This window comes from Pteropus alecto, unplaced genomic scaffold (assembly GCF_000325575.1).
Source record: "Pteropus alecto unplaced genomic scaffold, ASM32557v1 scaffold81, whole genome shotgun sequence".
Classification (NCBI taxonomy): domain Eukaryota; kingdom Metazoa; phylum Chordata; class Mammalia; order Chiroptera; family Pteropodidae; genus Pteropus; species Pteropus alecto.
In genome coordinates this window covers 664,203-676,939 of record NW_006433378.1, presented here as the reverse complement: position 1 = coordinate 676,939, position 12,737 = coordinate 664,203, and the positions used below count along the sequence as shown (strand labels likewise).

General features: G+C 36.5%; 1 protein-coding gene across 2 annotated transcripts in view; it reads right to left on the bottom strand.

Moving 5' to 3' along the window:
- Nucleotides 1-7,144: 7,144 nt before the first annotated feature.
- Nucleotides 7,145-12,737, bottom strand: part of SLITRK3 (SLIT and NTRK like family member 3) — a 9,154-nt gene continuing 3,561 nt past the window's right edge. The window contains exon 2 of one of the 2 annotated variants that reach the window (XM_006908175.1): nt 7,145-10,661. In XM_006908175.1, the coding sequence (XP_006908237.1) occupies nt 7,701-10,640 (2,940 nt within the window). In that variant the 5' untranslated portion in view covers nt 10,641-10,661 and the 3' untranslated portion in view covers nt 7,145-7,700. The remainder of the gene's footprint in view (nt 10,662-12,737) is intronic. The other variant, XM_006908176.1, reaches the window with a different exon arrangement.

Genomic DNA, 12,737 nt, shown 5'->3' with positions numbered 1-12,737 from the left:
AGTAGTGAATGTAATATCTCAGAACTGAGTAGCCACATTTGAATTATTGCCAAACTCAAGCCTGATTCCTTTAACAAATAAAACATGAGCAGCTAGATTTTATATATTGTCCATCATTCCACACTATATCTTACCCCATTTTGAAACTTAAAACCTTTTTAAAAATTATATCTTTGTAATAATGCATTATACAAACTCACTTATTTCATAAAGATTTTAGTAAAGATTTTAGTAAGTAAAATATATATCCAGAATTCATTTGAGCAATGTTCAGCTATCAGTTATCCACATTTATAAAGAGAAAAGAGTGAATGATCCAAATTAAGGAACAATTTCAGTATCATCTATATAGTTAAAATTCAATTCATAAATACAAATAGAGGAAAACAATGTTGCAGGTAATAAAAATTGTTTTAAGCTACATATGTTTGGCTCTGGAATAGTAATATCTGGGATATAGTATGTGATATAGGGCTCAGGAGAAAGTTTTATTAAAGTGGTCCCCAAATTAACTAAGGGGTAATAAAGAGTTCTTATTTGTACAGGAAAAACTACTAATTTTAAAAAAGATATCTCTATATCGAGATTTAAGATAAATGTTTTAATATATATTGTTACCTCAGCTTATCCTTGTGGTTCCTTTTGCACCAGAATTTACTTTTAATTGCACTTGGTTTAATTAATGCTAAGGTTTGATTTCAGGTCCAATGACTACATTAACAGGTGGTAATTGAAGTGGCATAAAATCACATTAAAAGGTAATAGTGAACCAATATTAGATTTAAACTCTTCCAAAGATAGAACACCAAAAGATTAATATGTAAATCTAGTTTAGACTTTCTCCATTAAACCTTTATCAAATGGTCTTCAGAAAGGGAGAGCGTTTTCATTCTTTCACCTTCTCTTTCCATTGTCCTTCTCGTTGAGGAAAGTATCCCAAAGGGAACATGAGAGATTCATGAGCCTAATTATTTCACAGACAGATTATACCTGTGAACATTTTCTATACCCACCTCCTTTTTATTGCCAGCTAGGAAAGTAAATCATCTCGTGAACTGTTTTTAGAAATAGAAAAACAGATTTCACTTTTGAATCTAATTTAGGTGAAGAAGAGCACAAGTATGGAAAAAATCCCAACTCAATTTAATACATATAAAATGTCCAGTTTAGATAGACTTTAAGGTTTCTTTTTTATCCAATGACAGTATATCATTAATGGTTTACATATTGACAGACTTGTTTTAATTATAAAGTTACCACAGGCCCCCCAAAAAAGAAAAAAAAAAGACATGTTAAGATCATTGTTTTACCAGAATTCTGTGAAAATACTCACAAGTACACAAAGCAAAAAGAAAAACTTCAAATTCCAAGCAATAATATAACAGCTGAATATTCAGAAAGTTTACACTGTAAGTAAGGAAAAACTACTGAAAATGTGTGGATTCCAGTGAGAGGAGATGGTCTTAATACAAATATTTTATATTTGTATTTTAATTTTAATTACACCAATATTTTGGATGCCACAGCAAAGACAAAAGACATTTTAAAGGAGGAAAAGCAAGGCTTTGAGATTGTAAAGTAAGGTTCCATATTTTTAAAGCATTTGATGATTTTCTCTTGATTTCCAGAAGTAGTTCTAGTTTTATTATTATAGGTTCTAATTTTTTTCACCGGACTTCTAAATGATTTTGCAGTGAAGAGAGATATATTGAATTCTTTTCTCAGGCTAGTACAGAGATAAATTAATTGGACATTTTATTGTCGGGGGCAAGGACTCTCATCAATCCCTGATCTTGCCTTGGCACCTACTTTGAGCTCAGTAGATGTGCTCTTAGTCACAAGATTATCTGGTACTGATCAGAAACAGAAGTAGAAACAGGGCTGTCAGGAATAGTGAAAGGAATAAGGCCAGGAGAGAGAAGGTGGCTTCTTTTATCTCTCCCCACAATCAGATGATCTCTTTATTTCAACATCTTTTTTCAGTGCTAACTTTGCCACCCCCAGGTTAAGAAAGTTACGCTCTTTTTAAACACTACCGAACATGATTGTACAGTCTTCAATTATCCAAATAAACTCTAAACTTAAAAAATTTGTAGTAAAATGTGTCAAAAGCATAAGAGCTCTGTATACACTTATAATACAGTATTAATAATGTGGTGTCTTCCACTATCAAGAGAGCAACCTGCTAATTATTACAGTTGAATTAAATAAAGTATTAAGGTTTCTTTTTACTGATTATTAGCACATTCTTTTTTAAATGAAATGTGTCTGATTTTGATATAATTTAACGCAGTGCAACCTCTGTCAATTCCTTGTACTACTCATCTTATAAACAAGTGGATGAACTAAATATACTAAAAAACATTTAGTTATGCTGGGTCTTTTTGTCACTGGATAGTAATGAAGAGAGCCTTCTTTCTGCTAATGTCCATCCATATTTTAATATTTAAAGATATTATAAAGGTTGGATTAACCACAAATTTATTGTTATGCTCTTGGGTGATGTATATCTTTGAAGTTCACCACAATTACTTTTTTTATTAGAGTTTTAAAATCATATGAAAAATCCTCTATATCAATGAAATAGAGAAGAAAACAATCACATTCTCAAAAATATGTATATTATTTTCAGAAGCAAATATTATAATTAAAGAAGCTAGTCAAAACATTACCTCTTCACAATTAGCAACCTCTGGTCTACAACTGCTTTCTTGAATTAAAAAAATTTCCCCTTCAATTTAGATTCTGTAAAAGCATACTAAAAATGGTCATCTCTGTTTATTATTATTACTGCTTATTATTATACATTTTAAATGAAAGGTGATATTAAAAGAAGTAAAATGGGATGATGAATATCTTAAACGTTTCCTTTACCACTTATATTTACCTTCGAGATTTCACTTTTTCATCATAGCTGGATAAATTATAAAGATCTTGTCAAATTAACAATTCTACTGGAATCGTTTTCACCTGTAACATTTATTCTAGAAATAGAAAAATGAAAAAAGGAGCACTTGTTTTCCATTTGACTAATGTTGTGTATTTGTAAGAGATTAGTTTCTTCATGGTAAGGACTTAAAATAAATCACAATTTGACTGAAATTTGTCTCCTATGTCTTAAATAATAAAGTGAAACAAATTAGAGGATAAAAGAACTTTTAAATTCAGAAATATTAATTACATTGTTACTTTTTACATGTAAATATTTCCAAAGCGAAGACTCGTAATTTCATCTAGCTTCACTTGGACAGTAAATAGACAGAAGCAAAGAAAATAAATGCATAAAACTGAAGTTGTTGTACATGTGAGAAGAAAATGTCTAATTTACATGTAAGTATAATCAAGCATATATAAATTATATACATGTATATACAGTGTATATACATATATAATAATACTATATATATGTATATATACACACATACACGATTACCCAATTACAATTAATGTGTTATTGCTCCTATTACTTTTAAAAGGCCTGTAGTATATTAAACAGAAAACATATGGTGAAATTAGTGATAGCTGTTTATACTCTGTTCACCTGAATTTTCACAGTTTGGGATTTTAAGTTAAGTATAAGTTATAAATATCTAAGCACAAATAAACTAGCTCAAATAATTTAAGAGGGAGTGTTCTTTTATTACCATTTCCTCTCATATTACCTTGACTAGGTATAGTCATATGTCTCACATTTTGTGAAGCATTTCGTTAATGTATCCTTTGTCATAGCCATTTTACAAAAATGCAACATTTATTGGCTAAGTCAATATAATTGCAAAAGGATAAGATTGTATGAACAATGAATTTGCACCAAGTGAATCTAAATAATGCGTTTCAGTAATTAAAGTCCTTATGTTCTGCAATTGCATTATCAATTTTCATAATGTTAAACATATTCTTTTTAGATATCAAAGATTTGAAACTAACAGTCATTAAACTTTTATTGTAATCTTTCTCTCTTTGAACTTTTATTTAAAATATGGTTGTCATCTTTAATATTATTTTAGTATTTTGCAATTAGATGAAATAATATAACTTTTTAAATAAAAACATAAAATCATCCACATAAATAATACTGAATATGATAAATATGTTAAAACTATTACTGAATCAAATTAATATTTCACTTTCAATTATGTTCCACTCACCATCTCATAGTTAAAGGAACATTACAATACATTTTATTATTTTCAAATATTATTACTATAATCTGTAATAAAATAGCAATGAATAATAGCAAATATCTGGCAGATCTGGGTCTGTTTCAGTCGAATTGACCATCACTATGAACTGAATTAGTAGTCTACCTTTTTTTTCAAAAATAATCATTTTACTGCAGCAAAAACATGAAACAAATCCTAATCACAACACCTACATTAATACCCATGGTACTTTAAGAAAACATATCTAGTATTATAAATTAAAGTTAAGTAATTTTAATGTGCAGCGAAAATAAGTGGTCTAGCCAAGGGGGTAGAAAACTCCATGGAAGCAAAATAATTATCTCCTTTAATACAAAATTCCATTCTCATATAAATTTATTTTCACTAAATAAATTTATTCCTCATTCGAAGGTAAAATTACTACCTATATTTAAGACAGTCTTACTTTCTGTATTTAATAAATAAAATATAAACATTATAATTATCAAGTTCTTATAATTTGATATGATTTATGGATACTCATTTTTCAAATGTGGAAAGCACCAGGATCATTAGGGATTTGCACTTTAACCTGATTCGTGTAATATGCCATGTTATGAATATGTGCACACTTATTGAGGAAATGATAATTACTGTCAGAAGAATCTAGCTTTGTACTTTGAGTCGTTATTATGCACATGCTTTCTAGTACTCACCAAAATATTTAATTGATAGGAATGGGAACGTGATAAATCGCTAGTTTAGAGGGACTCCGTAGATCAGGTTTTAAAACACTTAAAGTTCAGTACTGACTTAAAAAGTGAAGTAAGTGAAGGATGGAAAGATGCTTAAAAAGAATAAGGAAAATGAGACAACTATGAAAAAGACGATTTACAGGAAAGTGTATAAAAAGGAGAAAAATTAAAAAAGAACAATGACACCTATCTAATAGTGGGTCTGATTTGCTTGCATAAGAAGAGTTGCATTTCAGTGTCGCATGTAGAGAAATAGTGAATCATGCTATGGGCTTTTCTTCATCTGAAGTAATTCCAAAATATTCAAATAATGGAGGACAAAAGTTTTAGGTTCAATGTGCCAAATGCAAGGTAGCCCTAAAAGGTTGCATTTTTATATTAATATACTTGTGTTTTTCATTGAATGCATACCTATATTGATACTCATATATAATTAATCAAGAGATACATAAATAAGTTCTAGACATTCATGGGCTTTTTTTTTTTTTTTTCAAGTACAATGCCTTAGTTTTGTACCAGTTACATAGCTTTAGAAGCTACTAGTCTTTTTTTATGGAAAAAAAAAATGTGATGTAAGGCATCAGTGACTTGTGGTGAATTACATTCAACACATAATGATAATTTCTACTAAGGGCAGCTTGAGGAAACACTGGAAGAGAATACGGCTCACTGCACAATTCTGCAGCTACAGGATCTGTGAATCTCTGGAGCTCTGCTGCCCTCTAATGGCCTAAAATGATTGGTGCCTGCCCAAAGCGCTCTGCATCAGTTTAGCTTCACAAACAAGATACTGGCACCTTAAAAATATGATTTTCTTTGGTTTCACTCACATGTAAATGGGTCATAACTTGGATTATTGTCAGATTAATTTTGAAACATAATTTTAATATCATACAGAAAGAAAAACTTATTCAACATCCTCTCTCTTACTTCAAGCATGACTGTGGCCAATTGCAGTAAGTGGTTGGAAAAAACAGTAGCTAAATATAACAGTGACAACTTTCACAGATAACAGGATTCTGACAGTCAAAATGGCTCCAAGGCCTCAGATTTTGATTGGTTAGTGTGTGTATAAGTGTCCGTGTGTGAGTGTGTGTGTGTGTGTGTGTGAGAGGGAGAGAGAGAGAAATTTTGGTGCACATTTTCTAAAAGAATAGCAAATTTTCTTTCTCTTTATGTCATTTACTGTCTTAAGATGCATGGATCCTTGATTACCCTCTCTTAATTAATCCTGTATTTCTTAGCAATCTAGTTACTTTATTTTATTTCTAATTGCATCCTGCCTAGGAAAAATGGTACATCACTGGAGTACTAAGTTTGAAACACATAATCCAAGATAAAAGAAGTAAACTATATAAATCAGATTTTTTGAGTCCCAGTCATATCCTGGTATGGGATGAGGTGGTGATTTATAAGACTTATCAACATCACAGTGCATCAAACTTGTTAATAAACTAGCTTTCTGTATAACAAGTAAAAGAAAGATTTTTTTTTTTAATGGGAGCACGAAAGGCATGGCATAGCTGGAGTTAAAGGTTCAAGCTTTGTATCCTCTATATATAATGTATTATGTTTTTCAAAAACTTTTTATTAGGAAAGCTATACCAGACGCATAATCACTATACAATGATTAAACATTACCTTTACAATTTATAATCACTGAAATTACAGAATAAATATATGCACATTTCTTTTGAATCTTTGTGTGTGAGAGAAAACATTAAAAGTGCTTCCTACAAAGCTGTTAGTGATATATACCCAGTTGCTTTTTTATTTTTTTTGTAATATATATATATATAAGAAAGTGCAGATGTTTTCTCAAAAATCTTGGCATCAGGATGAAGTGTCACAAAGAGGATGCTCATCCCTAGATGTGTGCCTCCAACTGTTAAACCACCAGGCCTCCACTTCAGTAGGATCCAGCCTAGAACATGACTTTTCCCAGGTGGTAGGAAAGATGTTGTGAGCTGTACACTAGGGGTGAAGGGAAGGTGGAGTTATGGAGAGGAGACAGATGGATCAAACCCGAACTAATTAGATAGGGTTGAATGGGAGTGGCATGTGTGGGTGTGGATGCTTGTGTGTGTGTGTGTGTGTGTGTGTTTGTGTGTGCGTGCGCGTGTGTCGGTGTGTGTGTCGGTATGTATACCTGCACCAGAAGCAAGAGGCTGCAGGTTTAGGGACCTAACTGTCTGCAGGGATTTGTTATTTGTGGGTATGTGTGTGAGAGAAAAAAGAGTGGGTGAGAACATTCGAGCAAGACCCGCCCCCTCCCTCCCCGTCTTGCAGTTTCCAGGCATGCAGCAAACTGCATTGTTAATACATGTACAGAATCTGTGCCATGATGGGAAGAGGAAAGAAAGCCACAAATGTCAACTTGTTTCTCCCCTCCCTGTCAAACAAAACTACAACTGAAAAGAAAAAGTTACTGAAAATAAAGACACATTGAATTTTACTTAATTAGGATCAATACAACGATCCCCAATATACCTTATACATGGCACAGTCAAGTCTCAAGTTTCAGTATAAAAAAATAATGGTAACATTTGCTGGCAAAAGTCTGCGAAGGCACTTCATTGATTAATTATCTGAGTATGGCCCTTCCTCCAAATCACATCTGAGAGGGGAGCACATACATCTGTATTTTCTAGTTATCATGCGGTTTCAGTTCTGTTCAGGGCAGGGAAGTTTTTGAGAATGGAGTTATTGGGACAAGTGTAAAAGGAGCAAGGGATATATTTATTTTATTTTCCTTTTCTTTTGAAAAAAAAAAAAAACCCACTAATTTATTTTTCTGTTTCTGTTAGAACCTATATGCTGTCTTCTCCAGGACTTCGAGGTAATCCGGCTTGGTTTGAAGTTTGGCCCTTAACTCGAGGTAATCACTTTTTTGGGTTTGGTGGTCTGTGAAGCCCTTTCCAGCCGAGAAGAGAAGGGTTTCTTTGAGCCTGGCATCCTGCTGTAAGTCAGGGTATTGCATGCCAGGAGGGTGGACGTGCAGTTCCTTTAATTTGGGCACTGTGCCATAGAGACAGTCCACGAATCCCACTGTGCAGGGGGCTGGCTGTGGCCTCTCTCGGTCTAGTAGCATACTGCCACCCCCACAGCCTCCCCCAGGGGGAAACAGCACCACCCCACCATTCTTCTCATGGTGGCGGAACCCAGCCAAGTCTCCCCCAGTTCCTGCAACTACCCCTGAAACCCCACCAGCTGCTGGGTGGTGAGGGTGGGAGTGATGATGATTCACCGTCACTATGGTGTTGAGCTGGGAGCTGGACACTGCCAGGGCCCACTCCTTTTCTTTTTCCAGCAAGGTCCGGTAGTTGCTGTGATTCTCCTTGGGCGTCTCAGCAAACTGCTCACTTCCTAGGAGAACCTCACCCGTTCCTGGCGGTTGTGTCCCAGGACCCCCATGTTCTGCACTCCCTGCCTCCTGGCCTGATGAAACAGCCACTTCCTCCTCTTCACGTGGCTTGTAGATGGGGTTGTTGCACATCTGGGTAACTGGGTGCGGGATGTACTCATATACATGACCTACAGGAGGGGCCTTCTCTGGGGAGGAAAGAGTTGGTCGACCCCCACCTCCACTTCCACCCCCACCACCTCCACCGTCTTCAAAAAGCCGGTGGCACTGCATCTGGATGCCAGTGAGGTCCACACCTTCTTGCCGCTTGCTTCTGAAGGGCAGCTTCTTCCGGCGCCGGCGCAGCACGTAGGCAAAGAGGCCTGCAGCAACAAAGATTGCTGAAAACAACAGAACCAGCAGGCTGAGAATCAACACAGAAAGTGGCACAGGGCCCCCAGGGGGAGAGAACTCATAAGGTGATGCACTCGTTGGCCCCCCAGCAAGGTGAGAATCTCCAGGCTGGGCTGGAGATGCTCCAGCTGGTGCGGTGTGCAGCATCTCTGGGCAGAGAACTTCCAGCTCAATAGTGCGCACATCACGGTGGGTGAGGTTTTCTGGGCTCCTGCAAAGCACATCACCTACTACACTGACCGAGCTGATGGTTTCGATCCACTGTTTGAAGGGAACCAGGTCACAGGTACAGTCCCAAGGGTTCTCATTGAGGTCTATCTGGACAATGGCATTCAAGTGTTCTAGGACACCAGCCACAGGAAGGTAGAGGAAGTAGTTTTTCCTCAGATTGAGCCGGGCCAGGGATGTGCCTGCAAAGGCGTCCGTTGGCAGGGTCCTCAGTAAGTTATTGTTGAGGAACAGTAGCTTCAAGTTGGGCATGAGGCTGAAGGCTGCAGGCTGGATTTCCCGGATGACATTGAACTCAAAGTACAAGTAGTGCAAACTCTGTAGGCCTCGAAACATGCCTGGTGTCAGCTTCTCGATATCATTGCCATTGAGAAAGAGGCTCTTTAGGTTGGGCAGGTTGATGAAGGCCCCATCCTGGACGTAAGAAATACGATTGTTCCCGAGATGCAAGAGATCCAATGAAGAGAAATTCCAAAAATCAGAACGGTATATTTTCTGAATCAGATTGCTACTCAGGTACAGTTTCTTGGCATTCAGTGGCCTTGGAAGGAGTTCAGAAATGTTATTAAATCCTCGCTCTTTGCAGTTGACAGTCAAGCCAAGGTCATTGATGTGCAAATTACAGGTACACCCAGTAGGGCATATGATAGGAATGGGTGGTCTTGTCTGATAAGGAGCAATGGGAGGTTGGTTTGGACCAGGGTATAAAGCTTGGGATGTGGAAGGTGGCCTTGGTGTCCGGGGCTGTTTGGTGGGCTTGGGCTGTTTGTTTGAGGACTTGTATTCAACAGAAGAAGCAGTAAAATGGACAGAGGACAACATTGAAGAAGGCTTGGTTGGCCATGCATTCTCCTTGTTTGATGACAAGTGGGGAATCCCCAAACTAGCCTCCACCTCAGAGTCAGACAGCAAGGGACAGAGTTCTGTCTTCCTGATTTCTCGCAGGTCCTTCCCATGGAAATGGAAAGGGGTTTCACAGGTGATGTCTCCCACCAGAGCAGTATAAGGAATGCGTTCCAGCCAACTCTTCAGTTGCACAATCTCACATGTACAATTCCAGGGATTTTCTTCCAGCTGGAGCTCCATCAGGCTTCTGCCAATGTGGTCTAGCATTCCTCGATAAAAAAGAACCTTTAACCTGTTTCCACGTAAGTCCAAATGGGTTAAGGAGACAGCCTTAAATAAATTGGTTGGAAGCATAGGGATGAGATTATCATTTAAAATCAGAACTCTCAGTTTACTTAGGTTCCGAAATGCCCCACTCTCAATACGTTTAATGACATTGTAATCTGCCTGCAGATATTCGAGACTTTCTAAGCCCAGGAAGGTGTCATTTCTGAAGACATCTAGTTTGTTCTCATGTAGATATAGCCTCTTTAAAATCTTAAGACCATTGAAAGCTCCTGTTTGAATGTCCTGCAATGCGTTGTTCCCAAGGTTAATGGACACAGCGTTATTTAAATGAAGAAAACTGTTGGTGTACAATTTCCTCATTGAATTCCTCTGCAGATACAGTTTAAAAGGTCTTGACCAGAACTCAGTAATTTGACTAATATTTGTAAATCCTTTGCTGTCACAATGTATATGAAAGAGGCTTTCTTTAACTTCACAGTAGCATGGATCAAAACAGGGCTCATCTATTTCCTCCGAGTCCTCTATCAGGGGAATTGGGGTAGTCCATCCTAGAGCAATTGTGCTTAGAAGAATAATCCACAACATCCTCCCTCTGTGAAGCATCTCAGCTATGGAAGGTTTCATTGTTCGTGGTTGATTACAAAACTGAAACAGAAATAAAGATGCAGATTTTTAGTTGTTAGTCATATGCACTATTCTAATTGACTCCTACGTGTGAGACTTTTTAAGAATGACATAAAAACTTTTGCAGTTGTTGAACTGACACCCAGAGCAACCTATCAACATGTCTAATTTGCCCTATATTTTAAATTTAGGAGACTCTGAAATACTGTAACATATGATGATGCTTTCCTGCCATACTTGGCAAAGGGCATATTATACAAATAAAAGCAGCCTTCCTTGCTGCTTATAGCAAGCAAAGAAACTGGTATACAGTGATGCCTTTTAGATATAGGCAGATTTAATAATAATGGCATTAATTTGGCCATTACACCTGTTTGCCTGTTAAAACTCACGTTGATATCAGAGATGCCTATTATAGATCTAATTGAAACTCTGAGGGGAAAAAAAATTCTTTAAACTATAGGTTTCTACTCATAAAAACACATAATTAAAAGTTGTTAGCTTAAAGAATATAAAGTACGAGCCCATTGCCCAATATCAACTGTTGAGATGTATGACACTATTAGTATCTCTGGAAAACTTAAGATATCTCTTAAGAAGTGATCGCATCATGCTTAATTACAGTTAATGCTCAGTAATACACTATACCCCCGCCCTATTTTGCCCAAACACAGATTATTAACATCTCATTTAATTAAATAATTTCTATATATGTGTATCATTTGACTCTGTGAACCTTTTAGGAATGATTAGTCTTTCTAAAGAATAAGCTCTTACAATTGTAGAGCTAAAGATAGTGACAGTTAAAGGATGCTGGACCTGGGAGTGTCCGTATTAACAGCTTAGTTTAGAATGTCTGTGCCTTCGAGATCAACTGAGGAACCCTGTAAAAAGCTGGAATTAAAACGGCAGGTGGCTGGTTAGAGGACAGTTGGGTAGTTAAAGGCAAGAAAGTGAGGAAACCTTGATACTTATCTGCTGATAAATGATCTATCACATGAAATACATTTCAGGAAAGACATCATTCTTTTTTAATCTGAAGAAACAAATGCAGTGTACTATTGTTATAATACAGAGCCTTCTCCTATGGCTCTCTTTTCTTGCCTAATATCAGTATATGAAAATGCGTACATAAATAAATTATAATAATGCAGTTTTCTTACACTGCCCTTTCTGAGTCACTGAAATGTCAATCAAAATTGAATGGTTGTTTTTAATCAATAAAAATAAACCGGAGTTTTTAGCATATATTTTCTCTCCACACTGAGATACATACATTAAGAAATATTTAGTTAACCCTCTAACTTAAAAAAAAAAAAGATATAATTTATAGGGAGAGTGAAAAGAAGAAATTTTCACATTTAACTTGCATATAATGTACACAGCTGTAAGGAAAGAAGAACCAGTGAGAAAGCAAAGAGAAATCTGCCTCAGGCATGCAATACTCAATTTTTAGAAACAATTAAATGGAAAAAAGAGAGAGAGAGAGAGAGCTAGAGAGACAGAAGGCAGATGAGACTACATTGCAGTATCAATCTTCCTTATAAAATATTAAAATTTAAGTTCTTTCTTCATTATTTTATTTAAATATTTTTCTTGTTTTTGAGGTCCCTGAGATTTAGGCAAGAAAGGCTCCAGATGTCTTTGACTTACCTATTTTGCAGGAGATTTTTTTTTTAGCATTGAACATTGGGGGAAAAAAAGAAAGGCTTGAGTTTATAGATTCTCTCCCTCTCCATCCCTTCCTTTTGCTGAAACTGAAGCAAAGGGGGATAAAGGAGGGTGGGAGAGACTAAGAGGAAAAAAAAATAAATAAAATAAAAGGCAGTAAGCTTGAGACGTGCTGGGAATGCAATGGGCCTTTCAATGGGCTTCTTTTGGACGCAGAACTGCCGCTTGGCACACTCAATATAGGAGGGAGGAATAGGGGCTGCTGCAGGCTCCCAGCTTCGCTGTCGCTGCTGCCGCCGCCTCCGAAGCTGCTTTCTCTGGGTACCGGCAGCACATCTTTGGGTACTGGGAGGAAGGGCGGGAGGAAGGCAAGGAGGAAGGCAGGCTCAGTCACAGTGCAGAATCTCGGACTTCTCTTGCGCCGGC